The sequence below is a fragment of the Apodemus sylvaticus genome, chromosome 11, assembly GCF_947179515.1.
Source record: "Apodemus sylvaticus chromosome 11, mApoSyl1.1, whole genome shotgun sequence".
NCBI lineage: Eukaryota > Metazoa > Chordata > Mammalia > Rodentia > Muridae > Apodemus > Apodemus sylvaticus.
This window is the reverse complement of record NC_067482.1, coordinates 60,546,488-60,568,976: the sequence shown is the minus strand read 5'-3', so window position 1 is coordinate 60,568,976 and position 22,489 is coordinate 60,546,488. Positions and strand designations below refer to the sequence as shown.

The following is a 22,489-nucleotide window of genomic DNA, read 5'->3' as shown; positions in this document are numbered from 1 at the left end:
TTTTTTTTTGTTTTTTTTTTTAAATAGAATTAAGCACGTGCACTCTCTGAGGATCTGATCGTGAAGCCTGACAGACTTGTCACCCCTCCTGAAACCCTAGTGTTACAATGTGAACCAACCGCTCTTCCCTCCAGATCATGCCAGAGTCAGAAAGGAGCTCATGCTAACCACTGTAAAGGAAAGGGTGATCCTCACGGTAGAAGTGGAGAAGCAGCTTGGAGAAGATCCTTTGATGTGCACATGCACAGTCCTGAAGCTTCTGACCCTTTCATGACTAGAAAGGCCCACATGGAACAACCCAAGAAGAAACCCATGCTTGGCACAGGCTGCAGCTGACACAGGCTGCAGCTGACACAGGCTGCAGCTGACACAGGCTGCAGCTGACACAGGCTGCAGCTGACACAGGCTGCAGCTGACACAGGCTGCAGCTCCCTCCGGCATTTGTTTCTTATTTGTATGGGCGCTTTCAGGAATATTTTCTGATCCAATGGAGTTTTCCCCACCACGGTGACAGATAGATCCTGAACTCTTTCCATAACTGAGTCACAGAAGCATGGGGGATTTTGTGACTATCTGCTCTAGGGGATACTCTGGTGACAAATCCTTGTCTTGAGTTCTTAGCATTCGGCATGAAATACCGAGAAAACTGTCTCATTCTCAGCTAAAGCTGTCAGTCTTGCTGGCTCTGTATCTCCTTGCAGGTTATGTGGACACGGGATCCAACTTGGGTTTCCAGGCTTAGCAACGGGCTCCCTCACCCACTGAACCAGCCCTAACGGTCTTTTCGTTATAGAAAACACATATATAAAACACAGTGAGAAAAGTCAGGTCTTAAATACTCCATCATGGGGGAGGGGACGAGGCTGGGAGAGAAGAAGTGGGAGAGGAAACCACACACACAGGCTATATGAATAAGATTGATGGCTGAAAATTGTTCCCGTTAGGTGAGAAGACGAGACAGGAGTTAACAATAACATTCTCAACACTCCTGAAATTTTCCAATAAAATGTTCACAGAAGCCTAATCCCAAGGGGGAAAAATTCAAATGAACAATATAATCTAAAAAGTGAAACCTCGGCAGCAGCTCTCGGAGCTTCTGCTGAAGAAGTGCTGCAGCGGATTCCCAGAACCCATCCTAGGGTAACAGACCGGAGCACAGGCAGGGCACAGCACGGAGGGCAAGCCAATCTGTGGGAAGAACCCAGCAGGTGACTTCTCCAGGAGGCTCAGACTACCACGCACTGGGTCTCTGAAAATCTTAGTGAGTAAAGTCTGGCAAGTTTGACTAAGCAAAAGAGCTGGGAAATGCTGGGAACAAAGGCAACCAGAAGCATCAGGATGGAATGGTTACATTAATATAAGTGTGTGTGCACAAATCCAAATGTATAGACAGAATGCATAAAATTGTGCTGAGTGAGCTTACAGGGGCCTTCTGTTCACACGGTCAACTGGAGCACAGGAAAGGAAGGACACTAAGGCAAACTGAGTCCTGCTCTTCCTGAGTCTCCTCCTCCTCCTCAGACACATTAAGTATTGGCTTCATAAGAAAAGGTCCTCTAGCAAACACAGAGGATAGATACATTTACACCCAGGCAGAGAACTTTGGCTGCCTTTTTACAGCCACTAAATACCACCTTTTAGGGTGGTATCTTTTAGAGCTATCCTGACACAATGCTCCTGGCTTAAACTGGCTGAACTCAACCATGGTTTTAAATGCATTTGCATCAAAATGTGCTAGCTACATATAGAAGCATGGGCCATACACACTGCAAAGACCTTGCTGAACATACTGGAGAAATTCATTTAACTACTGTCATATCTTATGTATGTGCATCTCAGGGTATCTTAGCATAATTTAATGCAGTGGTAATTAAGTTAAAACACAGTCCTTAAATCACCCCATTTCTATTTATTACCCTAATAACCAATGAAAGGCAAAGCCTGTAGTTCCCAAAGGATTTCACAGGACGGCAGTCACCAAATCACAGGGAGTGCGTGTGTACTGCCAGGATCCAATCATGAATCCTATTTTTCCTTTGATTTTTGATAGGTTGACATCACTTCTTTTTGATGAAAACTGTAAACTTTACTGTATTAACCAGAAAGTGACAAAAATACCCTCCAATCAAATGTTCAGAGAACTACCTGAGGCCCTGAGTACGTTCTTAGATTGGCACAGAGATCAGAAGCACAGGGCCATGGGCCAGACCCACACACTGGATAATAAATAAATACCTTCTGAGATGAGAATGTTTCACAATCCCAGAAAACCAGACCCAGGCTTGGAAAGCACTGTGCAACATTGTTCCCCTCAATTCTGTTATTTGTGTATAGAAACTCTATAAGCTAAACAGAGCCATTACCATCCTAATTTTAGAAATGAAAATAGCCCATGGTAACCATTAGTCTGCAATCTAACAAGATGCTGTCACCTGAGACACAGAAGCAAGGCATCACTAGCACCAGGCACCAGTTACTCAACCCACAGAGCCACACTGCTCATTTTGCTTTGTCTTAATTAAAAAAAACAAAACAAAAAACAAAACAGTTGTATTCATTATTATTGCTGTTTGTGTCTACTGTCCATGTGTAAGCAGGGGTAAGCACACACCCTCTGTGTGTGTGTGTGTGTGTGTGTGTGTGTGTGTGATGTAGGCAGAAGACAGTTTCCAGGAGTTGTGTCTCTCTCCTCTCCCTTCATGGAGGCCCCATTATCAATAGGGCTTGCACACTGCCAGCATTTTTCCCTGCTGAGTGTCTCACCAGCCTCTATATTGCTCCAAGTTGAGAACTGAAAAACAGTTCTTCACATCCACTGCAGTGCAGGAGGAGTAGACATTACAATGTTTCCGAGCTCACATTCCAAATGTCACTGTAATTATTCCGCTAACTCGAAGCACTCCACTTTCAGAAAGCAACAGCAATCATGTGGGCAGCTACCCTGTGATTATCAGCAACAACGGCCAGTCGAATCCAAACAGTTTCTCCCAGGGCTAACAAAGCTTCCCTAAGGAAGTGGCTGCTGCCCAAAGCATAGGCCGGTTCATCTGAAAACCGCAGCAGGTCCATGCTCAGACCACAGCACTGGAACAGTCACACTGTCCAGCGAAGTTGCCTATGACCCAAGACCTATTTATATGCACATACCATTTTCCCTCCCCCATTAACTACACGCTATCACATACATGGCAACTGCAGCAGGGCCCCAGTCACCAAGTCTCTTACAACATACAAGACTAGAATATTCTAAAAATGGGAAGAAAATCCTCAGTTAAATGATGTAGAGAAAGAGGGTACATTATTTACTGAAACACTACCAGCAATGAATCTGTGATGTTTAGCTAGTAAGCTCCCTGTTGTACAAGACAGGACATGGCTGACAGGAAAAGGCCCACCCGAGAACACACTTCTGGACCCTCCACGAGGACTCACTCCACGCTCTGTGTTCAGCTCCCCTAGCCCAGCTGTGCATGCTGATAAGCTACTTCGTGTTTCACAGGCTCAGCTCATACTTGGCCTAAGTTCTTTCTGCCTGCCTTGAAACCCATTTCAGTTAAGTGGGTATATCACCGGAGAAGCAGTACACACAGTTCTTAAAGAGCTCAAAAAACACATAAACATTAAATATTTAAATATTTTTCCTTTGTTTGCTGCTCTGAAATCTGGGGGTTTGACTACCCCTAAAAAATGCCATGTTGACACACATCATAGCTTTAACACTCCTATTTAAGTACATACCTTCTCAACAATCATGATTTCCTTTATCAGACACATAAATTGAACATGTCTATAGGTACCATGGCATTTCACAGAAGTTCCTCAGGAGACTCTCATTTCTGTCATATAATGAAAGTGACAGAGCGGTTTAAAACAGTCCAGGTGACCAAAACAATGAGAGGGGCACATGGCTGTGCAGACAGTGAGACTCCCAGAAACAACAAGCGCCAGCCAGCTGACACACAAGATGGCAGACGCTGCTTTCTCCCTGGAGCTCCCCTGTACGGCAGTACAGGGCTCTTCCGTTTTCAGGAACTAACAGCTCCCCGCCATCTTGATACACAGGTCTGCATCACTACTGGTGCCTAAGCTTCTCAATGGCAAGTTTGGAAAGCAAAAAAGTATATGAAGTTCAAATATAGAAAACATAAACCAGCTTTAAATAAGTCCTTCACTCTATCCCCTTAGAGATCGCCATTGACTGGCATTTACACTGCAAGTCTGCATTTAGGAATTTACCTCTTTTGATTTTTCCTCTTTGGTAAATCTTCCAAACTTTTCTATCATTTCAGCCACAAATATAACATCCATTTTGTCAGAGAAGTTGGCAGCCTCCACTGTGTAAGCCAGCAGCTGGCGAGCTGTAGCTACCGCATTGGTAAGATTGAGGGGCATCTATAGAAAAAAAGCAAACAAGCACTTTGCAAAAAGGACTATTGATGTTGACATTGTTAACTGACTTACAAAATCTACCAAGGAGTTAGAAACCAATATATTCATCAAATAGGTTTTCAAATTTAAGGAAGTTAGATTTTGATAAAAAAAAAATACACTGGGGGAAGGGAGGATAAATTAACCTGAGAAAAAAAGGAATGCTTAGAGAGACATGGGAAAACACACAGCTCTATCCTTTGCTTAACCAAATTCTATACACACTTCTCTCCCAGTTGCTGAGGAAAAGCAGTGCCCAGTTCTCCAGCTGGGAGTGGTGAACACATCCCTTACTGTCCAAAGGCAGGAAGCACTTACTCACTTAGTACTGATCTCTATGGCCATGTTTATTAATTTACTGACTGACACTGTAACAACAACAACTGCTGTATACAAGTTAAGTAGTTCTGAAGAACAGAGAAAACACCTAAAACAGATCCCACATCTTCTCTGGTGAGGGAAGGTTAACAATGGTGCACAGAAGCAGCAACAATGAGAGTCAGACGAGAATTCGCAGGGGTCACTTCCAATACAGGGGATATGAAGAGATTCAGTCAGAATCCCAGAGAAGGCCGGGACTCTGGCCGGTCAAGCAGTAAACAGAAAAAGACAGGGCCTCACAAAGCACAAAGATATAAAGGAATTTTTATCCAACACTTACCCTTATCTGGCATTTAAAAATACCATATTTGCGCATAACTCAAGTGAATCAGAATGTCCTATAGTTACCTGATTAAACATATAGAGAACTCTAGTGACATCATTTGCATACTGGCACCGAGAATAATCATCATCTGCCCAAAAGCCACCTCTGTCGCATCTGCGCCATGCCTTCCTTTCATCCTGTGCGTTTCCAGGATAGATGCCACTGCTGTGCGTGTTCCGGGTACACTGGAGATACGCTGTGATGCCCGCCAGTGTCCTGGGCCATCTATACAGGAGGAAACAGATGCTAGTAAGGTCTAAGAAAGCTCAGAATGCGGATGCTAATAAGGTCGGGGACGGCACAGAAAAAGCAAGGATAAAGACATGAATATGATCACAGAGAAAATCACAGACGCACATGCACACGCACAAAACCTGAGACAAAAAAGTCCCTATGGCTCTATGGATGCCTTTATCCAGTCTATCACTTGAGAATATGTTGAGAGCATAATGTAATAAAATAGTTTTTCGAAAATAAGAGTCTAAAATCTAAATGCTGCTATGAATGTTCAAGAAAATTATATCCGACCCAAGAGAAATGAAAATCAGTGTTACAAATCAGCCTATGTTTCTGTTTAATAAGTGTTATTGTATCTTTGACATTATATAACAAGTACGACATGAGAGAAGATTCTTGCTCAATAAACACAGACTTTGGTCTTTTGTACAAGTATGGCTAGGAATTTGACAAGTAAAATGCCACAGCAGGTTCTTCAGTGCCATCCTAAAAAGAAAAAAATGCTGTTTGCACAACTGGCCCAAAGCTGCTGGCTTTGTGGGCATCAGGGCGAGCAGGGGGTTGATTGCCTGTGACTATGCCTATGCTGCGGGATGCTGGGAGGTCTGAATTGTGCTAAACAGAGAGAACCTAAAAGAACACCAGTACAACAGCAGCCATGGGTCCCAAGTTTCTGAGGAGTGCTCCTGGGCAGACGCCTTACTGGAGGAGTGACTATATGTGAAGCTTACTCATGGATTCTTCCAGAACCTGCCTATGTCATTTATCTTTAAGCGCCAAGTCTGTCTACAGAGATCCCACACTAAGCTTCCCACGTGACACCTTGCCGTGGATTTCGGAACAGCGCCATCATTGCTCAACACAATGTATCAGTGCAGCACGACTAGACCGGGAGACACCCAACCCTGCTGAGGCAGCACATCACCCCTCAGGGCTGGCAGACACCTTTGGTATTTGAACTCTATTCTCTAAAATCGGAAATGAAGTTGCGCATACTTAATACAAATTCTAACTGATGCGTAGCAGTGGACCTGCTGAGACAGATCAGTCATACCAAAACAGAAGCCATAATCAAAAACTACATAAGCAAACCAAGCAACACTATCCCAAATGTCATTAATGCAGCACTGCTTTAATACTGTAATAACTTGAGAGTCAGAAGATAAATAATTCATTGCAATCAATTAAGCACATAAAACACTCCAAAACTGAACAAAAAGACAAAAATCCAACATAAATGGAAAACATTATGATTACTTCATAAAAGATGTTGAATGTCACAAATTTAACAAATGCTGCACATTACGCTTTGAAGTACTCAGTGTAAGTGTAGTGTTCAATGTACATGAAGGTCACAATGATGGATCTCTCTCTCTCTCTCTCACTCACACACACACACACACACACACACACAACGCACATTGCACACCGCACATGCACACACAGTTTTAAGAAGGCAGTAAAAACAGAAATGCAGACTATCGTGATGGAAGACGTAACTGCTGCCGTGTCCCACAGATTAGAAAGGCAAGCACTAAAGGTCTTTCTTACCCTGAAAATGTTGGGGCTACAGCCAAGAGGTAACAATTGCCTCCTACCAGAAACAATGCAAACTTATAATCTTATACTAGATTTAAAAAGCAATGTATTTCTTTCGTTTACACTAAAAACTGATTGTTAAAAACATCTAAACATTCTGGAAAGACTCAGTGCAGCAGTATAGGGCAATACCAAAACAGGGAAGTGGGAAGGGGTGGATGGGGGAACAGGGGGAGGGAAGAGGGCTGATGGGACTTTCGGGGAGTGGGGAGCCAGAAAAGGGGAAATCATTTGAAATGTAAATAAAAAATATATCGAATAAAAAAAACCCATCTAAACAATATATGCAGAACAATATATCTGGAAAGATGAGGAAGAGCAACTTAAAGTGAGAAAGCCTAAGGGAAGGAAGGCGCCAGCCTGCAGGCCCCGACTCTTCAACCGGATCTCAGCTGTCCAGCAGCGTTTACAAGAGCCCTGCAACGCACATGATCCCAACAACTGTTTCAGGCTATGAAACCATGATCCTTCCTAATTCCTCCTGACTCAATAATTATTGAATTGGGGAAGAAAAGAAGGCCAGTATCACCCCTGATTGACTTATACAACAAAATGACTCAAGACCAAAAACGTAGCCAGGTGGTGGTGCACGCCTTAATCCCAGAACTCAGAAGGCAGAGACAGACGGATGCCTGTGAGTCGGAAGCCAGCCCGGTATACATAGTGAGTTCCAGGACAGCTAGAGTAACACACCCCTTTCAGGGTTCATTATAAAGGTCATTAGAAAAGTAATATGACAGTCCCACCAACCTGTCAGTAAGCCCCTCCCGAAAGCAGGCTCCTTGAAACACCTGGAGCAAACCACTTGATGAGGTGACAGGGGAGAGCCCGAGGGGGCACAATCAAGACACGCTGCATGCGTGGATGAGAAGTTTAGACCAACACTTTTTTCTAAAATGACTATCCTTCCAGAGGCTCCTAAATCAATAGGTAGCCTTAAAGTTCAAGTATCTTTTTTTTTCCATAAATGATTCTAAAATCATCACTGCAAAGAGTATTTCTTAGACATATATTTATATGTGAATATCCATATATTTATGTGTGTATGTGTGAGTTTGTAATCTATATGGACACACACACACACACATACACACACATATGAGTTTTTGAAAATACAAACTAAAGTTTGTATTTCCCAAAGTTTGAAAAACTTGAGGAAAAATAGCCTTTCTAGTATTTTCCATGTCACTGACCTGAAATCACCTTTGTTGTTCACAACCCTCTCCGGTGGACAGTACTGGGCAGAGCTTTCTAATACCACGATATCAACAGTTCTTGTATTATTCCCACGTTTGGTCTGAACATGACAGCCCCAATTTCCAGTAGATCCAGCTTGAATATTAGAAATGGTTAGGGCACTGCAAAAAAAAAAAAAAAAAGATTTTAGAGAGTGAGAACCACCACAACTGGGATCCTGAAGCTAGAGAGCCATGAGGGGCGGGAGAGCCATGAGGGGCGGGAGCAGGTCCGATGCTTCCTGACACACAGGGTTCTGAAATATGGTTATGGTGAAGCGCAGAACCACCAGTGCAGAAGTGGAAATGTTTCTGTAAGTCACACCATTCCAAAGACTGAGCAAAATATCCATGAAGGTCAATTACTGAATGATTAAAAAAATACTTAAGAAGACAAAGCTGGAGAAATGGCTCAGTGGTTAACAGCAGTTGCTTCTCTTATAGCAGAACAAGGCTGGATTCTCAGCGACCCACAAAGGATCTGTGACTCCCAGTTTCAGGGAATCTAGTGACCTCTTCTAGCCTCCACAGGTACTGCATGCACATGATGACCATATATATATATATATATATTCATATATGTAGACAGAGCACTCACACATATAAAAACAAAAATATGTAATGGGAAATACTTTGTGGAGAAAGATTATAATAAAAACAGGGAGGGGGCAGAAGGTCAGTGGGCAAAGGTGCTTGCCATGCAGGATGACTTTAATTTGATTCCTAGAACCCACAAGTGGCAAGGCAAGAGAGACTCAACTGCCTTTAAGGCCTCCAAACTCCACATGTACAGTGTGGCATTCACGCAAGAATACATGCATGCATACTGAAGAAACGTAAATCCCAAGAATGATTAATAGATGACCAATTATTGATTCCTAAAGAAGTTTCTATGTGGAACTATGTTTCCCCTTAGACCTAGATCTCTACATAATGGTCGATAAATCTCATTCTCAAAATGAAATCATAATTCCCTAAAATAAAACTTATTAATTAAAGAGCAAGTGTCAAAACCTTCAATTAACCTCTATTCTTCTATATGATTCACTGTGCTTTGTTGTTATGTAGACAAAAATGATAAGAAATAATTAGACATAAAGCATGTATCATCTTAATTAACTTATCAAGTTATGTCTGGAAGTGAACACACATTTGCCTGCTCTCCTAAGCCACCAAGGGCTAGTATCCGATAAAGGCTCTGAGGCACTGTCACATTCTGAAACATCAAAGAAAACAAACATTAGCTTGCCTAACTTAAGAACTAAGTCAACAACTATAATAAATACTTTAATGATAAGGTACATAAACACTGAAATCCATTATTAAATAACCATTTAGTCTACAGATTTCTATGTTATGTGGCTATGCTGAGCTGGGATGAAGAACACAGAGATGATGGTGATAAAAACCACGCAAAGTCCAGGTGGAAACCTTAGCTCCAGAGCCTAGTGATAACTCTATCACTATGTTCCTCAAAAAAATAATATATATATATATATATTCCATATATATATATATATATATATATATACACACACACACACACATACATACATACATACATACATACATACATATGGTAGTTCCACCTGGTGAGACACATGTCAGGACCGAGTCGTCCTTGTGGTACACACCTGAAATCCCCACATGGAGCAGGCTGAGGTAAGAAGGCCACAGGCCAGCCTGAGCTCACAAACAAGAACATGAATACCCTATGTGTCTATATTCTAGTAAATAACTAGCCTAGCCATTTGAAAGAGACCATTAAAGCAAAAGAGAATTAAAAAGTACAAAACAATAAAAATTTAACCCTATTTTTAAATAAACCCGATGACGTCACATGGAAGGTAAGTACCTGCTAGCTACTATAAAAATAACCACAGCTCAGAATCTAACAGAATCGATTCAGGCAAATGATACTTTCTTCTTCCATAATACTTCCACACAATACTTGATCACCACAAACTGCCTAAAGTCCCACATTTCAAAGCATGGTGACATCAGGGGAGGTGATATGTTTTGATGGGGACACTGTGCTAGCAGCTAGCAGTCCCATAGTGTCCTATCAGTGCTCCTCAAGGCTGCTCTATGGGAGCCCCTTCTATAAACCATGGCTCTTCTGCTGGGTCCCCAGTGGAGAAGTCAGGGCAAGGACTGGGGGAGCTGGAGGGGTTTGCAACCCATAGAGAACAATGTCAACCAAGCAGACCCCCAGAGCTCCCAGGGACTAGGCCACCAACCAAAGAGCACACATGGAGGGACCCATGGCTCCAGCTGCATGTGTAGCAGAGGATGGCCTTGTTGGACATCAATGGGAGGAGAGCCCTTGGTCCTGTGGAGGCTAGGTGCCCCAGATTAGAAGAATGCTAGGGTGCTGAGACAGGAGTGGGTGGGCAGGTGGGGGAGCACCCTCATAGAGGCATGGGGAAAGAGAGGAGATAGGGGGTTTGTGGAGGGGAGACTAGGAAGGGGGATAACATTTGAAATGTAAATAAATAAAATAAGCAATTAAAAAAAAAGCCCACCATGGTTCTTCGTACACTAGGTCAACACTTTTTGTGGATAACTTTTAATAATGTTTTCAATGTCTAAAAACATCCACTAGAATAAATGTCCCAGGAATAGTCCAGACAGCAGGTCTTAAGACTTAAGGAGATTTAAGAAGAAAGAAATAGCCTGAATTTCATCTTCTAAGAAACTACGAGCACGGAATGTTATACATGAAGGAAGACTGACATCAGGAGACCTACCAAGCATCAATAACCTTCTACTGCACCCACATCGAGAATCATGTACTTCCTCTCTCTACATATTCTGGGGTGAACTCTGGGGACTAGACCCTCCATTTTCATATGAAAGACTGTCATGTCAGTTAAGTGTTTCTTTTTTTTTTTAATTATTTTTATTCGATATAATTTATTTACATTTCAAATGATTTCCCCTTTTCTAGCCCCCCCACTCCCCGAAAGTCCCGTAAGCCCCCTTCTCTTCCCCTGTCCTCCCATCCACCCCTTCCCACTTCCCCGTTCTGGTTTTGCTGAATACTGTTTCACTGAGTCTTTCCAGAACCAGGGGCCACTCCTCCTTTCTTCTTGTACCTCATTTGATGTGTGGATTATGTTTTGGGTATTCCAGTTTTCTAGGTTAATATCCACTTATTAGTGAGTGCATACCATGATTCACCTTTTGAGTCTGGGTTACCTCACTGAGTATGATATTCTCTAGCTCCATCCATTTGCCTAAGAATTTCATGAATTCATTGTTTCTAATGGCTGAATAGTACTCCATTGTGTAGATATACCACATTTTTTGCATCCACTCTTCTGTTGAGGGATACCTGGGTTCTTTCCAGCATCTGGCAATTATAAATAGGGCTGCTATGAACATAGTAGAACATGTATCCTTATTACATGGTGGGGAGTCTTCTGGGTATATGCCCAGGAGTGGTATAGCAGGATCTTCTGGAAGTGAGGTGCCCAGTTTTCGGAGGAACCGCCAGACTGATTTCCAGAGTGGTTGTACCAATTTGCAACCCCACCAGCAGTGGAGGAGTGTTCCTCTTTCTCCACACCCTCTCCAACACCTGCTGTCTCCTGAATTTTTAATCTTAGCCATTCTGACTGGTGTAAGATGAAATCTTAGGGTTGTTTTGATTTGCATTTCCCTAATGACTAATGAAGTTGAGCATTTTTTAAGATGCTTCTCCGCCATCCGAAGTTCTTCAGGTGAGAATTCTTTGTTTAACTCTGTACCCCATTTTTTAATAGGGTTGTTTGGTTTTCTGGAGTCTAACTTCTTGAGTTCTTTATATATATTGGATATTAGCCCTCTATCTGATGTAGGATTGGTGAAGATCTTTTCCCAATTTGTTGGTTGCCGATTTGTCCTCTTGATGGTGTCCTTTGCCTTACAGAAACTTTGTAATTTTATGAGGTCCCATTTGTCAATTCTTGCTCTTAGAGCATACGCTATTGGTGTTCTGTTCAGAAACATTCTCCCTGTACCGATGTCCTCAAGGGTCTTCCCCAGTTTCTTTTCTATTAGCTTCAGAGTGTCTGGCTTTATATGGAGATCCTTGATCCATTTGGATTTGAGCTTAGTACAAGGAGACAAGGATGGATCAATTCTCATTCTTCTGCATGCTGACCTCCAGTTGAACCAGCACCATTTCTTGAAAAGGCTATCTTTTTTCCATTGGATGTTTTCAGCCTCTTTGTCGAGGATCAAGTGGCCATAGGTGTGTGGGTTCATTTCTGGATCTTCAATCCTGTTCCATTGATCCTCCTGTCTGTAACTGTACCAATACCATGCAGTTTTTAACACTATTGCTTTGTAGTATTGCTTGAGGTCAGGGATACTGATTCCCCCAGATTTTCTTTTGTTGCTGAGAATAGTTTTAGCTATCCTGGGTTTTTTCTTGTTCCAGATGAATTTGATAATTGCTCTTTCTAACTCTGTGAAGAATTGAGTTGGGATTTTGATGGGTATTGCATTGAATCTGTTTAGTGCTTTAGGCAAAATGGTCATTTTAACTATTGATTCTACCGATCCATGAGCATGGGAGGTTTTCCCATTTTTTGAGGTCTTCTTCCATTTCCTTCTTCAGAGTCTTGAAGTTCTTGTCATACAGATCTTTCACATGTTTGGTAAGAGTCACCCCAAGATACTTTATACTGTTTGAGGCTATTGTGAAGGGGGTCATTTCCCTAATTTCTTTCTCAGCCTGCTTATCCTTTGAGTATAGGAAGGCCACTGATTTGCTTGAGTTGATTTTATAACCTGCCACTTTGCTGAAGTTGTTTATCAGCTGTAGGAGCTCTCTAGTGGAGTTCTTTGGGTCACTTAGGTAGACGATCATGTCGTCTGCAAATAATGATAGTTTGACTTCTTCCTTTCCAATTTGTATCCCTTTGACCTCCTTATGTTGTCGAATTGCCCGAGCTAGTACCTCAAGTACAATATTGAAAAGATAAGGAGAAAGGGGGCAGCCTTGTCTGGTCCCTGATTTCAGTGGGATTGCTTCAAGTTTCTCTCCATTTAGTTTGATGCTGGCTACCGGTTTGCTGTATATTGCTTTTACTATGTTTAGGTATGGGCCTTGAATTCCTGTTCTCTCCAAGACTTTAAGCATGAAGGGATGCTGAATTTTGTCAAATGCTTTTTCAGCATCCAATGAAATGACCATAAAATGTTAGGCCAAGTTGTTTTCCTTAAAATTTCTTTTTTCTGTTTCTGTAAAAAATTGAATATACTTTAAGCATGACTTCTGAAACAGATTTATAAAGTAAATCCACTTTAGTCATACAACTTTAGAGTTTAAATTAACCAAAGCTCTTTGTATATAGAAGGGTCTAGTATTTGCAAAGTTTTGTTGTTAAGTCAATTACTGCCTATTTATACAATAAACTCCTTAAGAGTGCATAATTTGATGCATTTTGACATATGTATATGCCCTGTAATTATCACCACAGTAAAGACAGTATAACAATGAATACATCATTTCTTACAATTAACATCAACCCTAATATGGAGTTCAGTTGCTGAGGCCAAGCCCACATCACAATAAAGCATCCTTCCTGCAGTTAGCAGTCAGGGGCTCTGAGCACATTAATAAAGTGTAAGTATGTGGAAACTAGGAAACAGAAAGCAGACAGAAACCTCAGAGTATCTGATATAGGAAGAAGGGATTGGGACTGGGAAATAAATTGAGCATTTTTAAATGGCTGTGGCCCAAGGCTCCTCTAACAGCAGAAATATGCAATCTTTGTAGGCTGAAGAGTTAGAAGACCAGGAGGAGCAAAGGAAAAGCCCGGACATCTTATTCAGGAGCTTCGGATGTAGCTCAGTGCAGAGCATACACCTAGCATGTAGAAGCCATGTGTTTAAACCCCAGTGAAGCTCTCACTAAACACAGACGTATTTCAGTTGCTACCTACCAGAGACGCAGAGCTACAAGGAGGTTGGCCAAGCTAACTGCCCAGTCAAATAAAACTTAGTTCTCCTATGAGGAACACAACAGAACCCAGAAGAATGCAGTCATAAACTATTTTCCATGGTGAGACTGTAAATATTTTAGATTCTGTAAGCTAAAAAAGCAACATGAAAGATATTATATAAATGCATATATTGCCACTTATAATGGACTGCTTGGAAATGTCAGTTCTCAGTGGGCCCGAGCTGGCCCACAATGCTTTATCAGTATTTCTTTCATTGTACACTTATAATAAAGTATGTGATTTAACTCAACATTATTACTGTAGAATATTTTTTTAAAAACCAAATTCAAAACAAATGTCAGGAGTCTTGACTCCCCTAAGATCACTCAGATACTAGAGTAAGGGCAAAACTTAAAAGCATCTTTTCTAAACACTGGAAGACGCTAAATGGAGATACGCTTCCAGGAAAAAAAAACAGATATCTAGAAAACTCACTCCAAAGATGACCTTTGGTCTCAAGAATCCTTAATTTCTCAACAAGTTTCTCACAGCATCCCTGCCTTGGCAATGGGGAAGCTCATGTTTTACTTTAAGAAAAATCCCAGCCATGCACTAAGAAGGCAAGTAGGCAAGAAAACACTCAGTACCATATCCCGGAAGGAGTACACACATGTTAGGCTGTTTTTATACATTAAAGAGTTCATTCTGACCAACCAGCCATGGGATTGACAGCTCGGAGTTATACTTTTACACTAACAGTGAGTGTGTGGGGATACAAAGGGGAGATAACGTTTCTTAAAACAAAGCATTATTTAGATGATGAAATAGGGAAAGGGTGGTGATTCCTAAAAGAGAAATAAAAGTTTAGTAGCAGAAATGGCTAGCAATTAGGTTCAGCACTAAAAGTGTACATTTTCCTCTTAAAACTTTAAAGAAAAAGACTTCAACTTTTAGTATTTCCCATTTATATTCAGCTTTTTCTTCCAAAACTAGACAAGATAGTTAACTAATTTAAAAGGGTGACAATAATAATCAGGAGAAAGGGATGTTCTATTTAGGGCATTTTTAAATGGGGTAAAAGAAGCAATCAACAAATTCCAGCACCGCAAGTCCCAAAGTGCAGCAAAGCCAGGAGCACTGTACCTCGCAATCAAGGAGCAGTTGTGAATCATGCTTTTCTCCACAAAGATTCCTTGAGACTCATCGGTTTCAACAATGCGCCCGTCCTGATACCACAGCACTTGCATGTCCTGGTCTATATAGGAAGCCATGCACTGGAAGGGAAGACTGTCACCTTCAAACACTACCTGGCGGTGCGATGGAGTCATGTAGAAGGACGGCAGTTCCAGGGGAGGATCTAGGCAGAAAACAAAGAACCCAGTAAACAGAAGCCCAAGCAGTCCATGCACTACACTTGGAAGCTACAGACATCCTGTGGCCCTTGATGAAAGCAGAAGCCCCAGTTCCCTGCCTTCTACTGCTGGTCCCAATGTGCCTGTTGAGTCCAGTCAGAGCTCTGGCTCCCAATCATGTCCTGGAAAACTGGTGCCCAGGGTGGCAATGTACACAGCCATGAACCTTTTAAGGGGATGGGTCTCCTGGGAGATTCTTAGGTTATGGGAGGCGCTGCCCTCAGAACTGATCTCCTGGAATGAGTCTATGAGGGTAAGTTGGTATAGCAGCCAGAGCCTGAGTCCTAACATGTGGCTCCCTGTCTTGAGATGTCATCTCCTCCTTCCACCATACTCCTACCATGATACTATTACCATGAGGCCTTGGTCAGAGGCCAAAACAATGCAAAAGCATGGTCTTAAGCCACAATTCAAAACTGTGAACCAGTAAATAATTCTCTCTTATCTTATCTCTAATGTTTCTTGGCTTTGTATGTTTTGTTATAACAGAAACAGTAAAGCAAATAGGTCACAGTTTATAACAACGTTAAAAATGAAGGCATCTGACATTCATTCCTGGTATGCAGAGCTCTTCCTTTCCAGCAGTGCCTAACAACACACCAACACAAACAGAAGCAAAAAAAGAGGTCAAGTACAAAGGAGTGAGATATAGAGACGGGAGCTACAGAAGAATAGATGTCGATGGTTACAATTTAAAGATACATTTTGATGATCATATTTTCTTGGATTAAAATGTTTTCTTCTGGCTACAAAATTATATATATAATAGAAATTTTAAAACAAAGAAAAAAGTTCTTTTTAAAAAAATAAAACCCTTTCTTTCAATCACTGTTTACAACATAATTTCTTCCTGTGTCAGAAAGGGAAAGATTTTGCATACACATACAAAAGAATGTATACAAATATCACTGGTTCATTAAAAAATACTTTAAAATCCTTAGTTCATTTATCTAACACAACAATTCTGTTGACAGCAATAGTATATAAAAATCAAAATGAAAAATATGCAAAAATATATAAAAGGAAATTAATCACTGTGTTATTTATGGAGTGAGAAATTATTAACAAGCTGAAAATGCAGAAAGAAAGCTGTTACATTACAGCTACATCATAGACCCTATTTTATACAAGGAAGGAAGCTTACATTAGTTCAACTTTCAGGAAGTTATCTTTAGGAGTAAGATGGCAGGTTTTGGGGTTTTTTTGTTGTTTTTTTTTTGTTTTTTGGGTTTTTTTTTTTTTTTTTTTGAGAAAATCCAGGAAAAAGTCACAGAAGTTAAACACTAAGCTCTCAATATCAGTAATCCCTGAATACCATGAACTAAGTATACACAGTTTATTCTCTTTAATCTTCTTGTTTCATATTAAATCTTAAAATTTTCATTCAGAGAACATACTTTGCCTGTAAAATAACTATGCTAGTGGTAATAAAGAGAGGGGGGAGAAAGACAATATCATTTATTTTCTGCTCATCACGTCTCTTCTGTTCCTATGGTGTGTTTTTTTCATTTTACACGTTACTGTGCTATTTCTCTCATGCCTGCAGAAATTTCCCAAACTCATGATTTTCAATGATTGCATGCTACATTACTGAGTGGAAATGCCTAATGTCATTCAATTATTTCTTTATAATTATGAACTTCAGCCTATTTTTATACAGACTCTTCAGATCTAACTCTATCAATCCTTTATGAACTTTATGAACTAACGTATACTGCTGAATGATAGTTCAAAGGTCATATTATATGGCTGGGGGTGTAACTTAGTGGCAGGACACTTGCCTAGCTTCTATAAGGCTGAGTTTGGTTCCCAACCCAGAAAAACACAAATCACAAGCAAAAACCAGAGGCTATTATAGAGTCCTATTCCCACCACTAAATAGTGAGAGTATCTCGAGACTGCCTACTGGAGGATACATGAGCATTCTGCTAGTATCTGAAATTGGTTTTCAACCTGCTCAGAACCAAGAAGAGCACCCTAGAGGCCAAGGATGTTTTCTAATCTGGCTACCTTAACCACTGGTTTACATTGCATATTATTAAATTCCTCAAGATTAATTTTTGTGCTCATATTCTATCAAGAGAGCATCAGAGTCTGTCAAGAAAAACATGATAGCATATCAAAACAAGATAAACACTTCTCAGTTTGGTTTCTCCCTTACCGCAAGTCAGGAGCTCCTGCTTCACCCCCGTGACTGGCTGGGCCTGCAGTGACTTAGGATAAACACACCTGGTGTCCCGCACAGTGATGTTTCTCTCCTTTACCCAGCGATGCATCCATAGAATGTTACAGTCACACAAAAGGTACTCAGTCTGAAATTCTCTGCAACACACAGATGAGGGTGACCGTGAAAGCATCATGTAGTTGTAGGCTCTGGACTGGTCCTACTCTGCTATAACTGTGGGCTTTCTTGTTATAAAGCACAAGGTGTGGATCGTAAACTGGTTAGTCCTTCCCTGATACCCTGTCTTTCAGAGTGCCAGATCCCACCAATACCTCCCGTGATCCTGGGATTCCTTATCAAAGTTGACATAAATAACAAAAGGAAACACTCAGTTTCTCAGGTATCTTTCTTATCCCTCTCTTCTATGCAATTCTCTGAACCCTGGGTTTTGGAAGGCTGGATCCTAAGCCACCCTCGCAAGTCTTTACTTTGTACTGTAAAGCACACCATAATACGATGGGATCTTGAAGCCTTCCCAAATTTTATGGCATCATTGCCATATCCTTGGACCAAATGCTGCCACCTCTACTGTAGATTTTGGCAATGAAATAGCAACATAAAGGAGTATAGGCCTATTCTGTGGTCATATTCTGGACAGCTGGCCGGATTATAAGCTTTTCAAAGGTGGGGACCATTTTATGACACTCTTCTACCATCCACTGGGAACCATAAGAATAAGAGTACTTTAAAGTCACTATGAACAAAACCAGAAACTGTGCATTTAACAGAACAGTTGGCCTTGTATTCTTATAGGAAGGAAGATGAGGTTGTCAGCCCACTAATGTGACACTCCTTTCACTAACTAATGACTATCCCCATGATGCAGTGTGATGGATCTAGCTAATGCAACTACCTGTGGAGGCTGTCTCTGCCAGCACAGCATATCTAAGAGTAGGAACAAAGCATCAGTATTAACTCATCACTATGCCATGGGAGCCTAAAGATAAACCAACCAAGTGCTGAGGTGGGCTTGTTTCTCATTCATAGTTGGTTAACACATGGGGTCATCTAATAGCTTTAGTCAAAAAAGTGGCCGAGGGAAAGGATACAGTGCAACAAAGAGATAATAATGTTTAAGATATGACTCTAAAAATGGTTTGGTGTGTCTCTAACTGCGTAAAAGCACTGCCAGTGTCTCCCATTTCTTGGATGAAATTGTTTCCCAGATTCCTGAAACTGAGGCTCAATGGCAAGGTTGCCCTTTGACATTTTATCTGAAGTCAAGGAAACCCTAGGGTGTGTCTTGGTGGCAGAATACTCACCTGGCGTGTGCAATGGCCAGCACTGAGAGCAGGGGGTGGAGGGTATGGGGTGGGGGGCAGCATCTACTAAACAAAGGCATCTGGTAAAGAAAGAGCTCCCTGGAAATTAACTCAACCCAGTAAATTATACATAATGAAATGTGATAGACAGTCTGTGATTCTAATAAAAATCAGTGTAATTTATAGGTTAGAATAGAGTAATGCTTATCTGGAAATGTAGTAAGTTTCAAACATGACTTCTCTGTAACCTCTGTTTGAGAGGAACAGAACAATATACATAACTACAGAAAACTGTGAAGATGATCATCCACTGAGGGACACACTCAGAGCAGCAGACACGAGCTGCGAATTTAAAGTGGAGCAGAAATTACAGGACAGAATTAAATCCTTAAATTAAAAAATAGTCCGAGAAAGGGCTTTTTACAAGGAGTAATGGGCGATACCATGGGCATTAATTAGACAACCAAAAGCTTGTGGATCTGAGAATGGAGTCATGAGGACTAACTCCGCAGATTTATTCTTTCTGACCACAGCTGGGAAGGACACTTCAGAGGAGATGGCCATCTCAGTCTGAAACATCTCCTGATATTTACCTCGTGGGCTTCAGGCCACAAGGTGGTTCCTGCAAAAGCCTAGCCTTGGCAAATCCGCAAGACATTTCTCATAAAACCTCTTAAGCTACATAACCATTGTTTGTAATTTCCAAAACTGAATATAAATTAAATACAAAAAAGAATTCTTACTTACAAAGACCGCAACGAGCCAAGATAGTCAAAAGTTCCTTGAGACAGTGAAGTAAACAGATTCCCTGAGAGGTTTCTAGGGGGGAAGAAGAAACAGATTCACTTCTTAAAGTACTCAGCTCCACATCCTTTGTATTTATCTGATATCATCTCAAATGTCTTATGATCAGAACAAAATGTAAGGAAAGAATAACTCGTGAAAGCTACTTGAATTCTTTTTAAAAAAAAAAAAAAGGGCATGTGCAGATGCCGCCATGCGGCTAGGGGGCAGCGGTCTCTGCCTCACACAGTGGACTGGCCCAAAGCTTAAAGCACCATGATGCAAGATAAGATTCTTCTTCAGCCCTTACCAGGAAGACCTAGCAGAGTCCTTATGGATTCCCTGCTAGCAGGCCTGATCACACGTCCACTCAGGATCATTCAGAAAAAAAAAAAAAACAAATAAATAGGTGAAGAAAGAATGGCCTTCATGACTGAGAGAAAATGTAAGCAAAGTACTACACCCTGTGGTGGGGAGGGCTTGGGTAATACAAGGCAACTCTGTACGCTCTCCTACCCCTGTCCCATCCAAATGCTGGACTGTGTAATCCCTCAGCAAGTTGTATGCTTAAAGTCAGCAGCATTGGTATCATGGTGTGAAATGGGCCACGTGCTACACCAACGCAATTAGACTAAAGTATCTTCCACCTCATTCCATGCCTGGGAGCTGGAGCGAAGAAAGTACAGTGTGACTTCCTTGAGGGAGTGCTTCTCGCAGGTAGGGGGAGAGGAAACAGGCATCCCACGGTTCGTGGTTCTTTAACCTTTGTTATATATACATATACAAGTATATATAGGGAGAAGTTATGCATGTACATATACACATACCGAGAAGGAAGATCTCCATAGATAGAAAAGTATCTTACTTAAAATTTTGACGAGCTAAGGCTATGTCTCACACGTAAAAAGAACAGGATATTTAACTTGTAGTACTGAAACCTTCAACACTAAGTATCATTTTTATCATTATAAAAATATAAAAAATAGGTACTTAATACATTATGGTAGTGAGTGTTCAGAATAGACAGCACACCCTCTGGGGTTTCCAACATTAAAGTAGTATGGAAGTCTCTGGAAAAAAATGATAACACCATTCAAACACCACAAGATCTATTCTGTGCATCAAGGACAGATAAATTTGGGGTTTCAAGTAGGGGAGTTATGGACAAAACAGGACACAGAAGGGCACAATCCAGAGCCCTGTGGGTTGCGACTAGGTCAAGCTCCCCTCCGAGGTATGGGCTGAATCCTTCAATAGGACAACACTAACTGGAGGGAAGGGAGAGAATGATAGGGGTGAGGCAGAGGGTCAGCTCCTGTCATACCTGCAACAATGAGTTCTTAGACTGGGATGCGAGCCCAGCTACCACACAAGCACCAATAGTCAAAATCAGTACACAATGATCTCCAGTGAGATCACAGGATTGGTGTGCTGAGATAGTGTATAAAAAGTCCTAAATCTGAAAATCCGAAATCCAAAATACTCCAAAAGATTTGAACTCCATGACAACAGCACGGGAGGTTTTATACCATGAAACTTGTGTTTCATGCAACAGTGTTGGAAATATTATGTGAGACCATCTCTAGGTTCTGATTGTGGGGTGATTATGAAAAAGAAGTGAATTTCACATTTACATTTGGGTCTCACCTACAAACCATCTCCTCGTGCATATGAGATCACGGCAAGTCTGAAACACTGTTAGAAGATGGGAATTCTTAACCCCTCTTCTATTCTGAGAATACTACATCTCCTAACCCAATTGTAAGCTTCCTGTCCCTGGGGCTTCTGCAAGGCCTACAGTTAGTACTTGAATATTAAATATGCCACTGACATTCAGAACCTCTTGAGTACCTACTGGTTCGAATATCTTACATTTTAATAGAGTAGAAATGGTACTTACAGCCGAACCAGATTGGTGAGTCCTCGAAATACATCTGCGTTCAGACAACCTATTCGGTTGTTTGTCAGGTCCCTAAGGGAAGGGGGAAGGGTGTGTCTTTAATTAGTTCTCTTAATTAATACAGGCCGCATACACTCAGTAGTCAAGAACATTAAGACCTTTCTTTTCTGCATCCTTCCTCAAGTGAGATACGAAGGGCACTCTAGAAAATGGATCTTGGTTTATCTTCCTTTAGGCACACAGAGACAAGATGCTATTTAATTATATTCCAACCACTGACTCTACAAAATTATTCAAAATAAAACTAGAGTAGTAAAATGAGACTCACTCTATCTTACTTTGTGCATGAACTCCTGAGATGCCCTGCAAGCCAACCAAGGCAGGAGGCTAGTGAACCTAACCCAATCATCCAACCAATAACAACATGACTTCTGTAACTCCATCCTTTAGCTACTCACACATTCTGACTACAATGAAGGGGGGTATTAAATTAGCTTTTACCTTACAAATCTGTCATTTACTCTCAAGCCAAATGATTTTCAACAACATCTAGATAACAGCCCAATTATTCTGCCAGTCAACCCTAACATTTAACAATTCCTAGTATGCATTACCTTCTAAATATTTTCCTCTCATTAATCTATAAAATGCCTCTTTTATCTATGCATAATTACTACCTGTTATTACTATTTACTATTGGGGGGCATGAGCACCAGCCGCATTGTGCACACGGGTGGCTGGCAGACCAACTTCTCTCCTTCCACCCT

General features: G+C 41.2%; 1 protein-coding gene across 1 annotated transcript in view; it reads right to left on the bottom strand.

Annotated features, from left to right (window-relative positions):
• Positions 1-22,489, bottom strand: part of Adgra3 (adhesion G protein-coupled receptor A3) — a 98,917-nt gene that overhangs the window by 34,672 nt on the left and 41,756 nt on the right. The window contains exons 4-10 of the mRNA XM_052199702.1: positions 21,723-21,794; positions 19,787-19,858; positions 17,715-17,875; positions 15,285-15,498; positions 8,164-8,328; positions 5,158-5,359; positions 4,237-4,392 (exon numbers count right to left, since the gene is read on the bottom strand). Of these exons, the coding sequence (XP_052055662.1) occupies positions 4,237-4,392; positions 5,158-5,359; positions 8,164-8,328; positions 15,285-15,498; positions 17,715-17,875; positions 19,787-19,858; positions 21,723-21,794 (1,042 nt within the window). The remainder of the gene's footprint in view (positions 1-4,236; positions 4,393-5,157; positions 5,360-8,163; positions 8,329-15,284; positions 15,499-17,714; positions 17,876-19,786; positions 19,859-21,722; positions 21,795-22,489) is intronic.